We start from the raw sequence: 19,736 nt of genomic DNA on the forward strand, positions 1-19,736 counted from the left end.
CCATTTTAATTTGCGAAATCATATTTAGTTGATATTTCACTTATTGAATTATATATATTAGTTTAAGTGAAAAAAAATTATAATAAAAAATAAATATTTCGAGTTTATTATCTAATTATGATGAGATTGAATGGGGGACCATATTACATTAGCACGTGATGGTGATAACTTTAAAAAAATAATATATATAATAAATAAAAACATCCACCAATAAGACATCACCATAACATAATCTTTACAAAGTCACAAATCTATTAAATTAGAGTAAAAAACAAAGGAGTTAATTAGGACTTTACTTATTAACACTTTTTATTAAATGAAATTTGGATCATTATCTAAATTATTTAATTTGTTATTATAATCTAGATTAATTTTGTATCAATGCTTTGTTAAACATCTCAAATATAGAGTTTAACTTTGGATCATGATGATATCTCAATTTAAATGACTGGCAATATTTGATTTATTGAGCTCCTTCGAAAGTTCTTAAATTATACTTGTTCAGAGATTATATATTTTGATGAGATCATACTCAATATAAACAAGTTTGAGCATGTACGAAGAGAATATTTTGAAATGGTGTCATCGGCTAATAAGAGAAGGATCATATAATTTTATGCGTTAAAATTTTTAGGGTCACTAGTATAATAAACAATTATGCAAATATCATATTTAATATAAGCCAAAATAATGTGATCTAATATGATTAAGTTTATGTCTTATGGTACCCATTTGAAGTACGGTCAATTCTCCTTTGCGTCCCCATCAACAGAAAGAGAAATCTATTGACGCACTCATCAAATGGAAGAACTATTCCATATAAGGAAAGTTTAAGGAAAGAGATTAAAGAATCATTCAATCCATGCAAAGTCTAAAAAAGAGAAGATTCATGATTCATCAACTTAAGTTACGCTTCCGCCGCATTCAAATTTAATGATTTAATTTCTCATACATTAAATTAGGATTTAATTAAAATAATTCTAACATTATAGTGTCAAGGAGAAATTTAAAATTATTTTTGATAAAGAATGTCCATGTAACAAGTTGATTTTTTTTTTAAATCTACATTCTCTATCATTTGTTTGCCGTAATTTTATAACCCCACGTAACACTAGGTTAGTTTAGTTGGGAAAAGTCGGTATATGAATTCGATTCACTTAAGACAATTTTAGTTGGAGTTAAAATTGAAGTTGAGAACATTATAAGTAGGGACAGATTTATGTAGGGGCTCGAGTTGGCTGAAGCCCACCCCGAAAAAATAAAAAAATTCCGGGTTAAAATGTGACATTACTCCCTATTTTTTAAATTTTTTTAATAGAATTCACTATTTTGTTTATTTAATTATTAAAAAATAATAAACTTATCTTTATTTTTTTATTTTATCCAAATTTTTTTTTTATTATTTATTTATGTTTATTCTAATTTTTTTAAGGCCACCCCACCACCAAATTTTGGGTCATCCCTCATTATAGGGATCAAGCAACTTTCTAAATTAAAAAAATAAAAATTATTACCCTACATGTATTTCAACTTGATATGGTTATCTAAATTTAGTGATAGCTTCTTTATTCGAGATGCTCTAATTTAGTATTGGTGTATTTTCTTTCATAGACACATTAATCTTTTATTTATTCCCGCCATATTATCTACATTTTCAATAGTAGGCTTTAGGTTTGAAGTCGATTTCAAGTTATAAGTCACGTTATTATAGGCAAACTTAATATTTGAAAAACTAAAAATAACTCGGTTCTTTCTTTTTCTTTAATTTTCTATTGGAATGGAAAGAAAAGAAAAATTCATAAAATAAAATAAAATTTAGAACGCTGGATACGCTAATCTTTTGAGGTGCGACTAATCCCTGCAGGTTAAACATATAATCCACAAGCAGAACTTGTCATATGACGGGTTCGAACCCAAGACCTCAAGAAAGCCGGGGTTATCCACCTCTTTTGTCGTAGAAGAGAGGATAAATCCATACAATTTGTTTCTATATATTTCACCATTCCATCAAACTGAGGACAAATGAGGTAATGGACATATATGGATCATCCATCCCCTTTCTCATTTGAACATGGATCAATGCATGCATGCATCCAAAAACCAAAATGAACAAGAAAAAAAACACTATTTCTTATTATGCAATAATTGGAGGAAGTTTAGCATAATTGGTCATTCGAATTTAAAACTTCATTAGCTTCATGAAATGATGCTTGTATGTGAAACAATGGTTACCAAAAATAGAAAATATGTTGTGAGTTAGGAAAATATAGTGGTTAGGTGTAGGTAGAGATGATGACAAGATATTGGAGTATATTTTATCCTAATATTTAGTCCCAATTGATGATATTATTACATAATGCTTTAGGTGAGAAAATGTCTATTTTCTCCCCTCTGGATCCACTTTTTTTTTTATGTGGGAGTGGGGATAGGGTATCAAGTATGGGTTTCAAGGAAGCTTTATTTTTAGATGTAGGTTTGTAAATGATTATCTATGGGGGGTAGGTAAGCACTTTGAGATACCCTTTTGGTTCAACCTCGAGAAGAAAATATCATAATTAAATAATGAGATTATGTTTTGCCTTTCTAAATAGTTCTGTTTGAACTTGTCTTTTTACCTATCTAAAAGACGAATTCATAAAAAAAATCTCGCACAATAATCTATCGTCATGAGTATAACACTTAAATATATTAATTATCTATTTACTTCCGTGATTACCCTCTTAAGTCATTCACATAAATAAAATCTTTTATTATTACGAGTCCTAAGTCATTAATATAACTAACATCTTTTTATTAATAGAGTAGGCATAGAGTGGTTGGGAGTAAGATGGTTGAATTGGTCATATAAATAGAGAAAATTAAAATACCTCTAACTTCCCCTTTAGGGACAAAGTTTAATTAGTTGGTAAGTAATTAAACACATATATTATTCTCATACTAAATAATTAAACTAATTTGTTACTCTTTCAATTTCAGTTTGTTGCACTCATTGCTCTAAACTAAATTTTATATTAATTGTTCATATTATAAAATGAAGTTAATAGATGTCATGGATAAATAATAATTGTAGATGATTTTGACATATTTGAAACTTGTTATATTAATTTTAATAAATGAAAGTGAAATAAAAATCAAGTAAACAGTATAATCAAGTGGAAAAGAAGGGGCATTGAGGTCTCAAGCTTTTAAAATTTATTTATTATTAATTTGGGTTAGCTTTACAATAGGCTTTATAATATTAATTATTCATCCTATCTAAAAAGTCATAATCCAATATCGTTTGTAAATTTGCATTCACATTAGAATATGTAGTATTGTTAGGACTATCACAATTATATATTAAAATAATTGTTTTGCCCATTTTGAATTGTTTGGTTTTGAACTATTATTTTTTTTTTTCAATTTGACTGTCATTGGTATGGATGGGGGCAGATATAATAAGAGTTTAAGATTTATTTTTCATATTAATATGAATTTATAACACATATACTATATACATCATATAAATTATTTTTTTTTTTTTTATAAAAAGTATAATTTTTATAATATAATATAAACAATGGCAATACAATTTTCCAAAATCAAAATAGATGGTGATAAAACCGATGTCCAACCTAGAACGAGATAAAAGTTATAAGTCTAATGCTACGTTAATTGGCGATGTTAGGTTATGTAGATGTTGATGGATGGTACTATAAACGCCTACCCATTTGCACCATCCAATTAATTAAATTAACTAATGTGTTATTTTATTTAATCAATTATCTTATAAATAAAAGATTATGTGTTAATCTTTTTTTTTTTTTGAGGTTTGGTTCAATTAATTTTTTTTATTTAAAACAATTCAATCTATTTTAATAAAATCATTTACAATTTGAATATCAAATCTAGATATATAATCATTATTAAAGTTACAAAAAAAAAGTCCATGATTATTTTAAATAAATATGATTATTTTTAGTAAATTTTGAAGGTTAGTTAAAATAGCTAGTTAGTTTTTTTATTTTAATTAGATTATGATTAATTTATAGTTTGATTTAATATTTACAAATAAGAGGCATGGACTATTATCATTATTCTATAATTCATTTAATACAAAACTAATATTTTATTATTCTGATAATGATAAGGAGCGAGAAAAAACTTGACAGAAATGTATAGAGAATGAGGTGTCACTTTCTAAATGGATTGAAAATTTAATAGGAGAGATCATTCCCTATACATTCGTGTCAAATTTTTTCACGCTCTCTATCATTACTCTTTTATAATTGCTTAACTATCTCCACTAGTGATAAAATAATCCCTCCTAGAATAGTATGATCAAATTCAATCACCATTTAATCCAAATCATTTTAAATTTCTAATTGAATAAAATTAAAACATAAAGTAACCCATAATTTACTTGTCCAACTTAAGATAAAAATAATTTAATAAACAACAAATTTGATCACCATAAAAAATAGTTTATTAATAATTTCTTATCCAATCCATACCTAAACTAAAAAAATGTTATTTTTTTATGTTTTTAAATATATTGAGGATGTTGGTCTATAGACTATAGTGTTAGACATGAAGTAGGATAAGTTACTTGAGGCACATTCTTTCTTACTCAATCCTAAAAGATAAGAAAAAATAATTTTCATTTTTATTTTTTATTTTTTTATTAGAGGATAAGAAGTTGGACCCATCCCATAGTTTGGTGGAGAAATGATGAGACCACATCAAGCATGTACCATTTTGTGTAAGCCACTGTCTTTTGATCATGTTTCTTCTTTCTATATTTGAAAATTATTATTTCATATAAACCTGTTGTCCTTAATTAAAATAATAACAATTTATTAATCTGCATATTATAAAATACCCAATTTGACATTTTTAACCAATAAGTGTTAATTTATCAAATTATTAACAAATTTTTTTTTTTTTAAATTAGAGTTTATTATCTAAAGTAACGCATCTCCATAATTATACCCACTCACACTGTTTTCATAATAAAAAATGAATCTAAATTTTTTAATTTCTTATGTTAAATTATTTTTATTTAATTTTATTTATAGTAATTGAACTTTAGTTTTTATGGATGATAATATTTTGAAAGTATAATCATATTCAAAATTATCAAAATAAAATGTTAAAATAATTTTTGACATTTAATATGAAATTTTAGATTGAATTAAATAAAAAATATTTTTAAATGATAATACAACAAAAATAGATGTAAAGATTAATTAAAAACACCTTTACTTCTACAAATTGTAGCATTAAAAAAAAAATGAGTCCATGAAGATAATAATTTAATCTACATAACTAGGCCTACAAGTAAATTAAAAGAAGATATAAGCCCAAATAAAGCCCATATTAAAAATATAGTTCAGTTTCATCTCATCGTCAACATGATGATGATAAACCCTAATTAGAAAACACCATTGACGCCCAATTCTTCATCAGATTGAAGAACTGTTCATATCCTCTCTATCTTTCTATTCCTTGCAGATAATTCTACATCCAGGTTCGTGATTTGAATTATAATTTGTTTGTGTTCTTCATTTTGTATTATCTGTTCTTAAAAGACCACTCAGATTGTTCTTTATCTTCAATGTTTATATTCTCAATCTTTTCCATGGCAGATTCTGAATACAACAATACCTTCTCAATCTTCATTTTTGATTATCAAGCTTCAATGCTTCTCCGAAGACTCTATACATGTTCTCTTTCAAGGTTTGGTCTCAATCCCCCATCCCTTCTCCGACGAAACTCAACTTATCCATCTACAATCATCAAACCCATATCCATTCTACAAGAAAACAGACCATTCTCCTCAAATTGCAGAATGGTTCATCGTATACCTACAGTAGAGTCTTCCAGTAATAATGAACTTAACAGAGCTCTAGAAGCTTCACTAGGTTCTTCATTCAGTTCTGACTCACTTGCTCCAAACCCTAAACCTTTGATCATAGTAATCAGCGGTCCAAGTGGAGTAGGCAAAGATGCAATGATCAAAAGGTTAAGAGAAGTGAAAGAAAACCTTCATTTCGTTGTTACTGCAACCAGCAGACCAATGCGAGATGGGGAAATAGATGGAAAAGATTACTACTTTGTTAGTAAAGATGATTTTCTATCAATGATAAGGAAAGGGGAGTTGTTGGAATATGCAATGGTTTACGGTGATTATAAAGGAATTCCTAAGCAGCAGATTAGGGAATATATGGCTAATGGTTGTGATATTGTATTGAGAGTTGATATACAAGGGGCTGCAACTTTGAAGGAGATTCTTGGGAATTCAGCAGTTTTTGTGTTTTTGGTTGCAGAGAGTGAATCTGCGCTTGTGAAGAGGTTGATTGATAGGAAGACTGAGACGAGAGATACATTGTTGGTTAGGATTGCTACGGCTAGGGAGGAGATTAAACATATGAAACATTTTGATTATGTGGTTGTAAATGAAGAGGGGAAGCTTGAGAATGCTGTGAAAACGGTTGAAGCCATTATTGATGCGGAGAAAGCTAGAGTATGGAAGAGGAATTGTGTCATATAGTGTGAACTTGTTTTGGAAAAACTCTGTTTTCAAATGAATCTATTTTGGTTAACAAAGGTTGATGACATTGAATGCTATGTTTTCCTCTCCCACAGAAATGGTCAGCACTTTGATTGAAGTCAAGTTTATACAGTAGTTGTTATCTTCTTTCATATATCTTTAAATTGTAAATGACTGAGTAGTTCAACCCGAATGAATGCTGAATTAAGAGGCTTAAGTTCGATTCATAAAAAGAATTCTTTATTGGAAAATCGATGTTCATGATTGGAATGGTTATGGAGTGGAGAGTCTCAATCTATTCAAGACTTACATTATTTTAATTCGTGAATGTGATGGTTCTATGTCTCGGTTCAATTCAATTTTTATTGGCTTTTAACTCAAAACAAAATCAATTTTAGGTATTTGTTTGGGTAATGTCTTATTGACACTTTTTATTATTATTTAATATTTAGGTAATTCAAACCCAAATTAATCCAATCTCAACAATATTTACTTCAAACCCAAATTACAAGGTTAAGACTATATTTTTCGTCGCCAAATTTAAATGGGTACTACGAGAGTATAGTAAATTTAGAGAATATCTCGGTAAGAGGATATTCCAAGACTATGTGCTTAATACCATTTAAAATCATCAAAAGTTATTTTTTTTTTCTTTTTATAGAAAAAATGTGCTTAAATGAATACAACTAATTCAAACCAAGGAATTATGAATATATTTGGTGATTCATAATGATAGGGTTGTGCCTGAAAAAGTGTTGTTAATCAAATAAAATCAATACTTCTTTAAATTTCAACACCTTAAAAATGAAAGTTGGTCTTATTGTTAAAAAAAAGAAAAAGCTTCCAGAAGAAGAAAAAATAGTGATTTTCGTGCATTTCTTCAAGCAAGTCTTTCCCAACTTTCTAGTCGGCAATGACTTGACGTCAAACAATTGCCCCCTTTCGGAATCCATTCTAATCCCTAACAGAATAATGAAATCTTTATTTTCTACTCACTAAATTAACATACTATTTTATCTTAATCCCCATCTTATATTAGATTAATTATATTAGAATCAGATTCTAAAAAAAGAATCAAATACACAACAAAAATAAGGGAAAACTAAATTCATTCATCTTGAAAATATATATTTTCAATTTAGTGAGTTTTGGAATAATTTATTCAAAGATTAATCCTTTCAATTTTCAATAAAGCTATTTATTGTTATTTCTCTACTCAAATCAAATTACTTCTCGTATACACTCCATTTTGGTCTCAATCTTTATTAATATATATATTTATAATAATAATAATAATAATATAAAGTGCATGTTAACTGATAAAAAAAATAATTTGAATAATATTTTAAAACCTAATAAGTAGGGAGAACCATCCTAATAAAATACCAACTCAAACAAGTCATATGGTATCCTTCTCCCATTTGATCTTTAATGTATAGAAAAACAAAAGGAATTTTTACTAAGGTTTTCAAATCATATCTATAAACTAAAATTTTATACTAAATATATCATAAATGACTAAAATCCAAACTAGTTTTAGAAAAAAGGATTTACATGACATTCCAAAGAAACCCTCGTGAAATGAACTGACATCATCCCATAAACCCAGAGAAATTTGCGTGCACTCAAAATAGAAAAAAATAAAAATAAAATTAAACAAACAGGCCACATATATCTTAAACCTTGACTTAGAAGCTAATCTTTCTTGCTTATTTTCCTCCTTTACTTCAAGGTTTATTATTTGTACTCAAATTTCCAGATAAAAACAAAATTTAATCCTTTAATATATTACCAACTCCCATAGGGAAAACACTCATCTTTTTAACACTTCCAAAATTGTAAAAATATAACAATTAATCTATTTAATGTATAACCTAATCAAAGAATGTTAAATGAAAATAATGTTATAAAGCTAACATGTACAAATAGCACGTTTTAAGTGAAATCGAATCGTTTCAAGACGTTTTAAGTCGGAATCAAACCCGAGAACTTTGATTCCTTAAAAATCATTCTTCTCCTTGAACTAGTTTAGTTGGTTTTATTTTCACATATCCAAGAACATTTGTTCCTTAAATTTGTATACTTTTTATTTAGAAAGCACCAATCATTGTATAACGTCCGAAAACAAGACAATAGCCCTAAGTAGGATAACTGGTTAAAAGCTAAGATATAGTGCATGAAGTGAAAAAGGAGATAGGGGGGGTCCCTTAGACGATTGTCCAAGCAAAAGCAAAGAAAACAAGAAAAACGAGATTCCAAAAAATGAACTTCCTTGGAAGAATGGCATTCAAAGACACTAACTACTCTTCTTTCTTAACGGTTATCTTTTCTCTCTTATATATATAACATTAACATCCACCACAAACACAAACAAGATAATCAAATCAAAACCCACCACAATGAATCAAAGTCGCCAACAGACAGACATCCGAGGAGGACGAGGAAGTGTGGTTCTTGAGCTGGGAAACTCATCATCCACACCCACAACCATTTTCGAACCTCAAACTGGTATAGACAAGAGAGAGAGCAGTAACATCAATTCTCTTTCTCTTTCAGACCCAAACACCGATCGAGCCCCCGAAAAGAAACTAACCCTTTTCGCCCTCAGGCTAGCCGTGTTAGAAAAGGCTGCAACTAGCCTAGGAACCCTCGGATTCATCTGGGCCACAGTCGTTCTCTTAGGAGGTTTCGCCATTACTTTAGACGAAACCGATTTCTGGGTCATAACCGTTATCTTAGTAGTCGAAGGTGCAAGGATATTTAGCCGTAGCCATGAGCTCGAGTGGCAACATCAAGCCACATGGTCAATAACCAACGACGATGGAACCAATAACTTCCGTTCAATATTCAAAACTATCCAAACCGAGCCGAAGAGAACTCCGACCAGAAAATGGGAAACGTCGGACGTGCCTCTACTTCCATATGCACCTTGGGTATTCCTATCGAGAAATGTAAGTAAGCTTTTATATTTCCTTCAACTCGCGTCTGCCATGGCTTGCGTTGTCTTATCGTTAATGAAGCTCATAAAACACAACTATGGAGAAGTAGCGAAAGGAGACGTGGACAAGAGGAATAGAAAGGCGGCTCTAACCATCTTCTACGCTTTGGCCTTGGCTGAAGCATGTTTGTTTCTATTGGAAAAGATGTATTGGGAATATAAGGTCATTATTTGCAAGTTGCTTGATGAGGTTAATAATGAGTGTCAATTAGGAGTTCTGGGTATGGTTTCGATCAAACGTTTCTTCTATGATGCTTATTCGAAATGTATTAACGGAAGCATTTTCGATGGTTTAAAGATGGATATGGTTTCGTTTGCTATGGAGCTTTTGGAATCGAATTCCCCTGATGAACAGCTCATCGGGGCTAGGATTTTAAGAGAATTCGCAACCAGTGATCGGTTTTCAGAAGATACTTTACAAAAGATTGGAATCAACCTCAGCATAATTGAGAGGTTGGTCGAGATGTTGAATTGGAAAGACCCGGAAGAAGAAGAGATCAGGTTATCAGCAGCAGAGATATTGTCGAAAGTAGCTTGCAAAAAACAGAACTCTTTAAGGGTAGCCGGGATTTCAGGTGCGGTTGAATCTATTTCTTCACTACTACAAACAAATAGAACCTTAAATTCTGCGTCCGATGAAATCTTCGAGAGGAAACTCGTTGTGTACAATGGAAACTACAGCTTCTGGACATTCAATCATTTGGGACTGCTCATTCTCAAGAAGCTTGCTCGTGATCATGACAATTGTGGGAAGATTGGCAACACTAGAGGACTTCTGCCGAAAATCATTGATTTTACTCATACGGGAGAGAGGCTGTTGAAGAATGAAATGGTTACAGAGTCGCAGATTATGACAGTGAAGAGATCGCTTCAATTGTTGCAAATGCTCGCCAGTACAACAGGGGTAACAGGAAAACAACTCAGGAAGGAGATATCTGAGGTTGTGTTTACTATAAGCAACATAAGAGATATATTACAGTATGGTGAGAAACACCCTACACTCCAACAATTGGGCATTGAGATTCTAACTAGTCTAGCTTTGGAAGAAGATGCGACGGAGAGAATAGGAGGGACGGGTGGAGTACTCAAAGAACTGTTCTCTATATTCTTTAAAGAGGGTATGCCTGAAACTTACAATCATGTAAAGATTGTAGCTGGACAAGCATTAGCAATGCTGGCAATGGAGAGCAGACAGAACTGTCGTCGTATCATGAAACTAGATCATGCCATTGGAAAGCTGTTAGCAGCACTTGAAGCACCTTTACTAAGAGTCAATTCCGCGAGAATTTTGACAAATCTGTGCGCTTACAGTGGAGGAGATGGTTTTTCTCAACTAAGGCAACTCACTTCTTCATTACCCATTGTAAGTTCTCACAATCTAAGTCCTGTTTTCTCATCTACACCCATGAATGATATTTTATTTGTTCAACAGGTACTTGGGTACATTTCAATAGAAGGGAATAAGTTGCAGGAAGTGATGGTGGGGCTAGCTGCGCGTGTGTTTGAATACACTGCAAAAGATGAATTGAGGATGATGTTCGAGAAAGCAGGAATGGACGAGGATGAACTGGGAAAGACGGTGGTTAAGATTCTTAAGAAACATCGATATCCACCAGCAAAGACTCCTAGGATAAGGAGATTTGTAGTGGAATTGGCGATTTCTATGATGAGAACAGAGAAAGCAAATGTTGAGAATTTCAGGAGAATTGGACTGGAGATTGAGCTGGAACACATCATGGAGACTACATCAGAGGTTGAAAGCTTCAATATTTTCTCAGGCATGGTTGGGATGAACAGGCATAACACTAGTATTCATTCCTTAGTTGAGATAGCTCTTAAGCTAATGCAGAATAAGTAATCAAATCGTAGCTAAGCATGTGCAAATATTTGTTGATTGAAAATTCTTTTTCCTACTTATTATTCATGTAATTTCATCATATAAATAAAATAAACCCTAAATTTCCAGTTTAAGCTCACTTTGGCCGATGAAATGCTAATTTACTAACCTGTTCTCGTGACAGTGGAAGAAACTTCTCCTCCTTCTCCGGATGAACATATGAAACACTGCAAACAGAGATTGAGAGAAGTAAATCAATAACACGAGAGATTGAAGTAGGAAATAGGAATCATACATAGATCCAAGATCCTGTAAACTTGTTTGTCATGGAAAATAGTATTAAGACTGATATCGTAAACCTAAAACAATCGTAACAAGGAAATGCTGAGTTTGCCAAAATATTAAGCTCTAGAACACAACAAGATATGGATGATCATTCTTCAATTGCGCTATAGAACTCATAGCGGGATCACATGAGTACATAAAACTTGTTACAACAACAGCAAAAAATGGAGATTAATTTCAAAACAACTATTAGAGCTGGAATTGCTATCAATACTTAAAAACAAACAAACAAAAGTAAAGAAGATTGAATGTTGACTCACAAATTCTAGGTTAGTTAGGTTGAAGATTAGATGCAGATCATGATGATGATGATACTCTCTTTCGCCGCGATGGAAGAAGGGAGAATGAAAGATAGAAACAATCAAATTGCAAAGAACGGTATTCCCGCCAATTTGAGGAATTAAATTTGATTCACATTGAGTTTTTTCAAATAATCTCAAATAAATGAATAAAATAATTTCATCCATTTTTATTTTGTTTGAATTAAGAACAACTAGCATTATACTTTAATCATTACCCGTTTTAACTCAAAACGTTTTCAGATTAAATCGAATATGTGACTTTTTAGTTTCTTAAACCGACTCTTAATTTCATCCATAAGGAAAAGAATATTCACAGACGAATAAACATAACATAAAATGTAGCATCAATGAATTCGGAGATTATCAAGAAAATCAATTATTTAATCGAACGTCTCCACCGATTTTTTAGAAGAGACATTCATATCGTCGTATAATAGCGTTGTAAAGTAAACACATCGGTCGACTACAATCATTAAATGTTATACGATTCATTTCGAGGCAACTAGTCAACTAGGAAATAATCAAGATAAGAATTCATCGACTCGATCCAATCGATCTCGCAGTTTCTATCCTAACATTCCAACAACCAACTATTGATAACCAACTATTTGTTGAGTCAGCTCATTTGGCAGCTGGGCCTAAAAAAATAATAAAGCCCATTAGGGCATATTTAATTAAGGGGAAAAAACACAGCAGTTTTTTGGGTGATTTTTTCTCTCTCTTTCTTCCAGCAGTTCTTCCTCCATTGAAACAGTTTTTCCTCCATTGAAGCAGCAGGTTCTTCTTCTGATTTCCTTTATCTTCTCCATTTTAGTTAGCCATCTTTAGTGGTGATGATAATGTATGTGAATGACAAGTTAGGATGAGGTCAATTGATAAATTCTGTTAGATTACCTCTAGGTTTGTATTGAACTACATTGTATACCCATTTGATATAGTGGATGATTTAAGTGGCCGAAGCGTCCCGTGGTTTTTACCTAATTTGGGTTTTCCACGTAAAATTTTGGTGTCCTGCTCTCTGTTTTTTGATTGTTTGATTGTTTGATGCTCAATTGTTTTGGCTGCCTATTTGATTACACAAAAGGGAAAAAAATTGTTAGGCCTTGTTGTAGCTTGTTTATTTCTGAATTGCTAAACAGGTGCTATTATTCGATTTCTATAACATCACTCATTTAATATCAATCATGTTTCAAAGTAAACTTCAAATCATAAACACTCGTTTCCAATGAAAAACAAGTGAAATATCATTTATACTTTTTTTTTTTTTTTTTCACCACATCCTGCACGACTAACCATGACGTACTGATCTCTCAATTTATGACATTTCATTAAAAAAAAATAATTTTTTTAAATAAAATTTAGAGTTTCAATACAACAATGAGTCAATGACCAACTTTATATATAATATTAAAATATAAACAAAATTACATAACAACAAACAAAATAACATATATTTTTTTTAATATTATCACTTTAATTATGAAAGTAAATATATATTATACTCTTGTAATTTTAAATCAAATATATATATATATACTGTTTATATTTCTATACAATTTTATACTTATATAATTGGTATCACATGTTAAATTAATCCTATAAAGTATTAAATGGTATCAAACAAATTCAAATAATCCAAGATCAAACAATGTGTTCATTTCTCTTTTCCTATTTTTATCAACTATCTTTCTTTATCTTTTGAAGATGGAACATAGAATAAAAGGTAGAAAAAAGAAAAAGTGAGCCCACATGATCACAAATGAGAGGCTACTTTGGAATATGAATCCATCCACATTCTACACTATCCGTTATACAATGTCCAAAAATAGCAAAAGTAGCTCTCTTTTATTCTTGTACCCAACTTTTTAAGACCTTTAAATCAAGGTTAACAACTAAACTCATTTAATAATAACTATACACTTTATTTAACTTGCAATTCTCTACATTTTTATTCTTTTGAATATTTCCCCTTGTTGTTTGATAAAGTTTTCTTAGTACAATTAATAAGTAACTTTCTAATAGTTCAAGTTGGCCTAAACAACTTATTCATAAAAAATAACATTAACAAATTGATTAAATATTTTTTTACAAATAATTAAATGTCTAGAAGAGGGCAAAGATTTACTTGGACATGTTGTTTGAGTATTTTGATTTTTTAACAAATATAATATAAAATATTAATTCACGAGCTATATCCTTAAGAGCTAGATTTCCCTAGCGTCTTCGAGGTCCTAAGTTCGAGTATTTTAGACCTCACGTCTAGTTAAGTTAATTGAAGTGTTTGCAAGCTATATGCTTAATTCATGAGAATTAATCGCATTCCAAAAGAGAATTATTCATTATAAATAAATAACTTTTTATCACACAAAAAAAATTAATTCACACCCCAAATTACTGTCACCCTAACTTTACAAAATAGAAAAAAATATATTTTATAAAATAAACTCAAAATAATAATAATAAAAAACCCTAAATTAGTTTAATAAATTTGATAAGTCAACTATTTATGTTGTAATTTTAAAAGTGGTAATAGTGGATTGTCCTTGGTAGTGTCCCTACTCCCATGTGATTCATTATTTATTAACATTAAAGTTCATGTCACATGACATGACCAAAGGCAATGCAAATTTAAATTTATTGTTTTATAAATATGATATTTCATTTTTTATTTCAAACTAGGCTCCTTTGATATATAGGGTTGTTTACTTTTTATTTTTCTCTTATATTAATATTATTATATCAATCAAAATCATTTAATTTATTAATTAAAATATATTTATTTTATTTTTATTAAAAATAAATTTTAAATATAAGAGATGTTTAAATAATTTATTTTAAACGAATTTCAAATAATCTATTGTTTCTATCAAAAATAAGTTTTTTTTTTAAAACTCCAAACAAGCTCTAAGAAGTTGTTTGGATTATTTGAGATGTTGAGATCAGATCTAAGCCATTGTTTCATGTGAGGTTATATTTAAATAAGGTTATTTTAGAGAAGAATGGTATTTGATCTAGATGTACTTCATTTGAATAAAATAATGAAAATATTTTTTTAACATTTAAATATAAAAATAAGGTGAAATATTTGAGTTAATAGTTTACAAGAAGTGATAAGTTATTGAAATGATGATTTATTTAAGAGTAATTTAAATAGTTCACTTGTTTGAAACTAAAATAAACAATTAAATAATTACGAATGATACCCTTCTTATAGTTCAACTATCTTACTTTCAATATTTAAATAATGATAACAAAACCAAATAAAATAAATAGCATGACAAATCACAAATATAATAATTGAAATGTAGACCCTACAATTATTATTTTTTTTTTGTTGGACTTTGGAGATAATTTATATATATATATATATATATATATATATATATATATATATATATATATATATATTTTATTTATTCACTAAATTACCCCAATTTAAATTATGACATTTTTATTTTAGTAAAGATGTATCCTAATAAAACTAGAGTTTTTTTTTAGCTGGTTTGATATTGGGTTATTTTTTTTAATTGTTTTGTTGATCAATTAAATAATTATATAATTGATAAAGACATAGTATTACTAGTTTTTTTTTAGTAAAACAAATTAGCATGGAAGAATCTAGCCTAACCATTTATTATTTAGTAATTTCTCATTTTAACTTTAAAGTATTTCTTTTTAAGTATAATTGAATCTAAATTTGTTTTATTGAAGAACTAATTAGGCTTTAGTTTAAAACTAACAAACCAATTTTCTTTTATCAAATTATGAGGCTCTTTTTAGTGTCAATTCAAACTTACATTTTTTTCTTTAAATCTTAATATTTGGGGTTTATTATTATTAAAGTTATAAAAATATATTTTTTAAACAATTTAAAACAACGTTAACTTATTATTCTTAATTACATTTTTGTTTTGAATGAAGGAAAACTAACATGACACCCCGTAATCATGTTAGTTTGGGGTCAATTCGAACTTACATTTTTTTCTTCAAATCTTAATATTTGGGGTTTATTATTATTAAAGTTATAAAAATATATTTTTTAAACAATTTAAAACAACGTTAACTTATTATCCTTAATTATATTTTTGTTTTGAATGAAGAAAAACTAACATGACACCCCGTAATCATGACCTTACTTAAACTCAAAACGCTTTCAGATGAAATCGAATTCGTGACATTTTAATCTCTTAGACCGACTCTTATGGACAATTTTGGTGAGATTATTCTTCGTTATATTTATAAATAAATTTTTAAATAAAATATCAATATCAATAATTTAACAATTTCAATTAATTGAGAATTTTAACCACTAATTCTTGTTTTTAAAGAGTTTTAAATTTTGAGATTTATAAGAGAAAATTCGAATTATAAGAGAAAATTCGAAATCCTAATTGACTCCGAAAAAAGAACCACAAATTCACGATTTGTAAAAATAAATAAATAAATAAATAAAAAAAAAAAAAAAAAGATTGAAACAAGAAATACTCACTTCAAGAGCCTATTATTAAACAAGAACATTGCTTTTTTCAATAATCGATGATGATTATAAACTAATAATGGGTTGATGATATCAATGTACATCTTCTTCTGTAATCTCTCTTATGAAAGTTAAATTACCTCCACTGATTCTCCCATAGCCCTATCCGCTAAGGAAGAGCCAAGAACCTCTCCCCATTCCCAACCGATCATCTTTTTTTCTTTCTTTTTATCGTATCCTTCTTCTTCTTCTATTCCCCTCTTCCCTATATTCTCTCTTTACACTTCCAAGTCCTGTCATCTTCCCCCCTGCTTCCTTCTTCATAGGTGAGTTTCATTTCTTTTTATTATTCCAACACATCTTGAAATTTGTACATGCAAAATGAAATGGGTTAATGTTATTTATACATTTTGTGTTCAAATTGAATCTGACCCATTTCAGGAAAGATCTAGTGAAAGATGGCACAGATTTTGGCTCCTTCTGTTCAATGTCAACTGAAAAGTTCCAGGAATCCCACAACTGCGACTCCATTAACATCCAAGATGTGGAATTCATTAATGGTGAAGCAGAACAAGAGAGGTGGAACCGCTGTCAAGACATCTGCCAAGTTTAGAGTTGTTGCTCTAAACAGTACTGTCAATAGGGTTGAAGATCTGCTCAACTTGGACACTAAACAATTCACTGACAAAATCATTGCAGAGTACATTTGGTGCGGTTTCATTACACTCATTGAATGATTTGAATTCATCTTCAAACCACTCTTGATTTTTTGTTTTGTTTTTGTTTTAGGATTGGTGGGTCTGGAATCGATTTGCGTAGTAAATCGAGGGTAAGCTTTTGTTTGTTTGTTTAATGCACAACTAGATTAGAAAGATTCTAATCTGAAATTTGCTTTGCAGACCATTTCTAAACCAGTTGAACATCCATCAGAGCTTCCAAAATGGAACTATGATGGTTCGAGTACTGGCCAAGCACCTGGTGAAGATAGTGAAGTGATTCTATAGTAAGATTCATTTCAACCTCACCCTCATTGTCCCCTTTTGAAAACAAATCCAAATGAATTTTGTTTCGAAAACATAACCATTGTGTTCTTTGACAATTGATTCTGAATTTTTGTATCAAAGTGTTTTCTAAATAGAGTGTCTGATTTCTTGTATGCAGCCCCCAAGCAATTTTCAAGGACCCGTTTCGTGGTGGAAACAATATTCTAGTGATTTGCGATACTTACACACCACAAGGGGAACCAATTCCGACAAACAAACGCCATAGGGCTGCTCAGATCTTCGGTAACCAGAAGGTTATTGATGAAGTTCCATGGTATGGTATTGAACAAGAATACACTTTACTTCAGCCTGATGTGAACTGGCCCTTGGGATGGCCAGTTGGAGCTTATCCTGGTCCTCAGGTAACTGACCTTATAATAATATAAGTGGTTCAATTTGTACCGAATGACCTTATTAGAGTTTTTAAGCTAATGAGTTGTTTTTGAAAAAAATATTAGGGACCATATTATTGTGGTGCTGGTGCGGAGAAGTCATTTGGGCGCGACATATCGGATGCTCATTACAAGGCTTGTTTGTATGCTGGAATTAATATCAGTGGCACAAATGGTGAAGTCATGCCCGGCCAGGTTATATATCGTCCATTCAATTTTACAATTTATTTTTGGTATATGGTTGTCAATTTTGACATGTTTATGTTGTTCAGTGGGAATTCCAAGTTGGTCCTAGCGTGGGAATTGAAGCGGGAGATCATGTCTGGGCTGCTAGATACCTTCTCGAGGTAATAATTAATATAGTAAAGATGAAATAGAGTCGAGTTGTTCTTTAGCATTTGGTTATTAAGATCAATTTGTATTATTATTAACAGAGGATCACTGAGCAAGCTGGTGTTGTCCTCACTCTTGACCCTAAACCAATTCAGGTAAATCCAATGTTTCATTTGCTTGTGATGTTGATAATGGTAAAAAAACAATAGTAATTTAATTTTAACCGAAGTTTGATTTTCTATTTGATAGGGAGACTGGAATGGTGCTGGATGTCACACTAACTACAGGTAAATTTTATACTTTTTAACATTCAGTTTCATGATTTAGTTTGTTTTTTACACATGATGGTAAAAACAGTACAAAGAGCATGAGAGAGGCAGGAGGATTTGGAGTAATCAAGAAGGCAATCTTGAATTTATCACTCCGTCATAAAGAACACATAAGCGCTTATGGAGAAGGAAACGAGAGGCGTTTGACAGGAAGACACGAAACTGCAGACATCAACACCTTTTCATGGGTAAAAACAAAATAACATGTTTGTTGTTTAATTTCTAGTTTCTACCCATAACGTTATGATTGAATTCCAGGGAGTGGCTAATCGTGGTTGCTCAATTCGTGTGGGGCGTGAGACCGAGCAGCAAGGCAAAGGTAATTGTACAAGGAAAACATTTGTTTGTTTTAGAGAATGACTAAACTGATGTGTTTTTTATGTTTGTCATTTGAATTTAAGGTTATTTGGAAGATCGTCGACCAGCTTCTAACATGGACCCATACATTGTGACGGCTCTGCTAGCCGAAACTACTCTGTTATGGGAGCCGACACTGGAAGCTGAAGCTCTTGCTGCCCAGAAACTGGCATTGAAGGTCTAAATTTGTTTAAGTCTTTCTTCTCTATCAAAAGATGTTTTATGTGAATAAGGAAAAAAGAAAGAAGAGGGTCAATCCTGCTTGAGCTCTAGATAGATGGGAATGATTCTCTCCAGCCAATGAGATAGGAGGAGATTGGATTCTAGTTTTTTTCTTTCTTTCTTTGTTTTCTGTATCATCAATCACTGTTGTTATTTTCATGAGATATTGGATGATAATGTTCAAAATAATATGTTCACATTATTATAAATGTCTAGGACTCCAACTTCTGAGCTCTAAGGTTTTTAGTTTGAATTATAGTTTGAATTAGTGGGTGGTTTTTAGTTTGAATTAGAGATCGTAAACCGCTCGTTCAAAGTTCGACTTGAGTTTGACTTTGAACAAGATCGAACACAAGCCAACTCATTGAACAAATTGAGTCGAGCTCATATAATATTTGTTCGTTGACTTATCGAGTTTTTTCGAACATGATAATAAATAATAAATTTATTTATTTTAATATTAAAATTTAAAATTTATAATAAATATTATATTTTACTAGAAAATTTAATTTTAGTTTAATTTTTTTTCAAAATTTTAAACTCGTTTAAGTTGGACTCATTTACCGTAC

At 30.3% G+C, this 19,736-nt stretch overlaps 3 protein-coding genes across 4 annotated transcripts; all 3 read left to right on the forward strand.

Annotated features, from left to right (window-relative positions):
• Positions 1–5,381: 5,381 nt before the first annotated feature.
• LOC124938457 (guanylate kinase 2, chloroplastic/mitochondrial) lies at positions 5,382–6,688 on the forward strand. The gene is made up of 2 exons (XM_047478900.1): positions 5,382–5,509; positions 5,628–6,688. The coding sequence occupies exon 2, from the start codon at positions 5,681–5,683 to the stop codon at positions 6,530–6,532; it is 852 nt and encodes a 283-aa protein (XP_047334856.1). The 5' UTR covers positions 5,382–5,509; positions 5,628–5,680; the 3' UTR covers positions 6,533–6,688.
• Positions 6,689–8,898: 2,210 nt separating this feature from the next.
• LOC124937487 lies at positions 8,899–11,495 on the forward strand. The gene is made up of 2 exons (XM_047477754.1): positions 8,899–10,893; positions 10,963–11,495. The coding sequence occupies exons 1-2, from the start codon at positions 8,932–8,934 to the stop codon at positions 11,386–11,388; spliced, it is 2,388 nt and encodes a 795-aa protein (XP_047333710.1). The 5' UTR covers positions 8,899–8,931; the 3' UTR covers positions 11,389–11,495.
• Positions 11,496–16,655: 5,160 nt separating this feature from the next.
• Positions 16,656–19,420, forward strand: LOC124937678 (glutamine synthetase leaf isozyme, chloroplastic). 2 transcript variants are annotated; one of them, XM_047477976.1, is made up of 12 exons: positions 16,656–16,817; positions 16,933–17,200; positions 17,281–17,320; positions 17,391–17,494; positions 17,653–17,896; positions 17,993–18,121; positions 18,199–18,273; positions 18,361–18,414; positions 18,509–18,546; positions 18,617–18,776; positions 18,847–18,907; positions 18,990–19,420. In XM_047477976.1, exons 2-12 carry the CDS (start codon positions 16,950–16,952, stop codon positions 19,127–19,129), a joined length of 1,296 nt encoding a protein of 431 aa, XP_047333932.1. In that variant the 5' UTR covers positions 16,656–16,817; positions 16,933–16,949; the 3' UTR covers positions 19,130–19,420. The 2 variants fall into 2 exon arrangements, with proteins under 2 accessions (XP_047333932.1, XP_047333933.1); XM_047477977.1 differs by having other exon boundaries at positions 16,676–16,817; positions 16,938–17,200.
• The last annotated feature ends 316 nt before the right edge of the window (positions 19,421–19,736 follow it).

This window comes from Impatiens glandulifera, chromosome 5 (assembly GCF_907164915.1).
Source record: "Impatiens glandulifera chromosome 5, dImpGla2.1, whole genome shotgun sequence".
NCBI classification, from domain to species: Eukaryota; Viridiplantae; Streptophyta; class Magnoliopsida; order Ericales; family Balsaminaceae; genus Impatiens; species Impatiens glandulifera.

Coding starts and splice junctions, on each gene's coding strand:
- LOC124938457 (XM_047478900.1), top strand. CDS start 5,681: ATGCTTCTCCGAAGACTCTATACATGTTCTCTTTCAAGGTTTGGTCTC.
- LOC124937487 (XM_047477754.1), top strand. CDS start 8,932: ATGAATCAAAGTCGCCAACAGACAGACATCCGAGGAGGACGAGGAAGT. Junction 10,894..10,962: donor TCACTTCTTCATTACCCATT/GTAAGTTCTCAC, acceptor TTTGTTCAACAG/GTACTTGGGTACATTTCAAT.
- LOC124937678 (XM_047477976.1), top strand. CDS start 16,950: ATGGCACAGATTTTGGCTCCTTCTGTTCAATGTCAACTGAAAAGTTCC. Junction 17,321..17,390: donor ATTTGCGTAGTAAATCGAGG/GTAAGCTTTTGT, acceptor TTTGCTTTGCAG/ACCATTTCTAAACCAGTTGA. Junction 18,415..18,508: donor TTGACCCTAAACCAATTCAG/GTAAATCCAATG, acceptor TCTATTTGATAG/GGAGACTGGAATGGTGCTGG.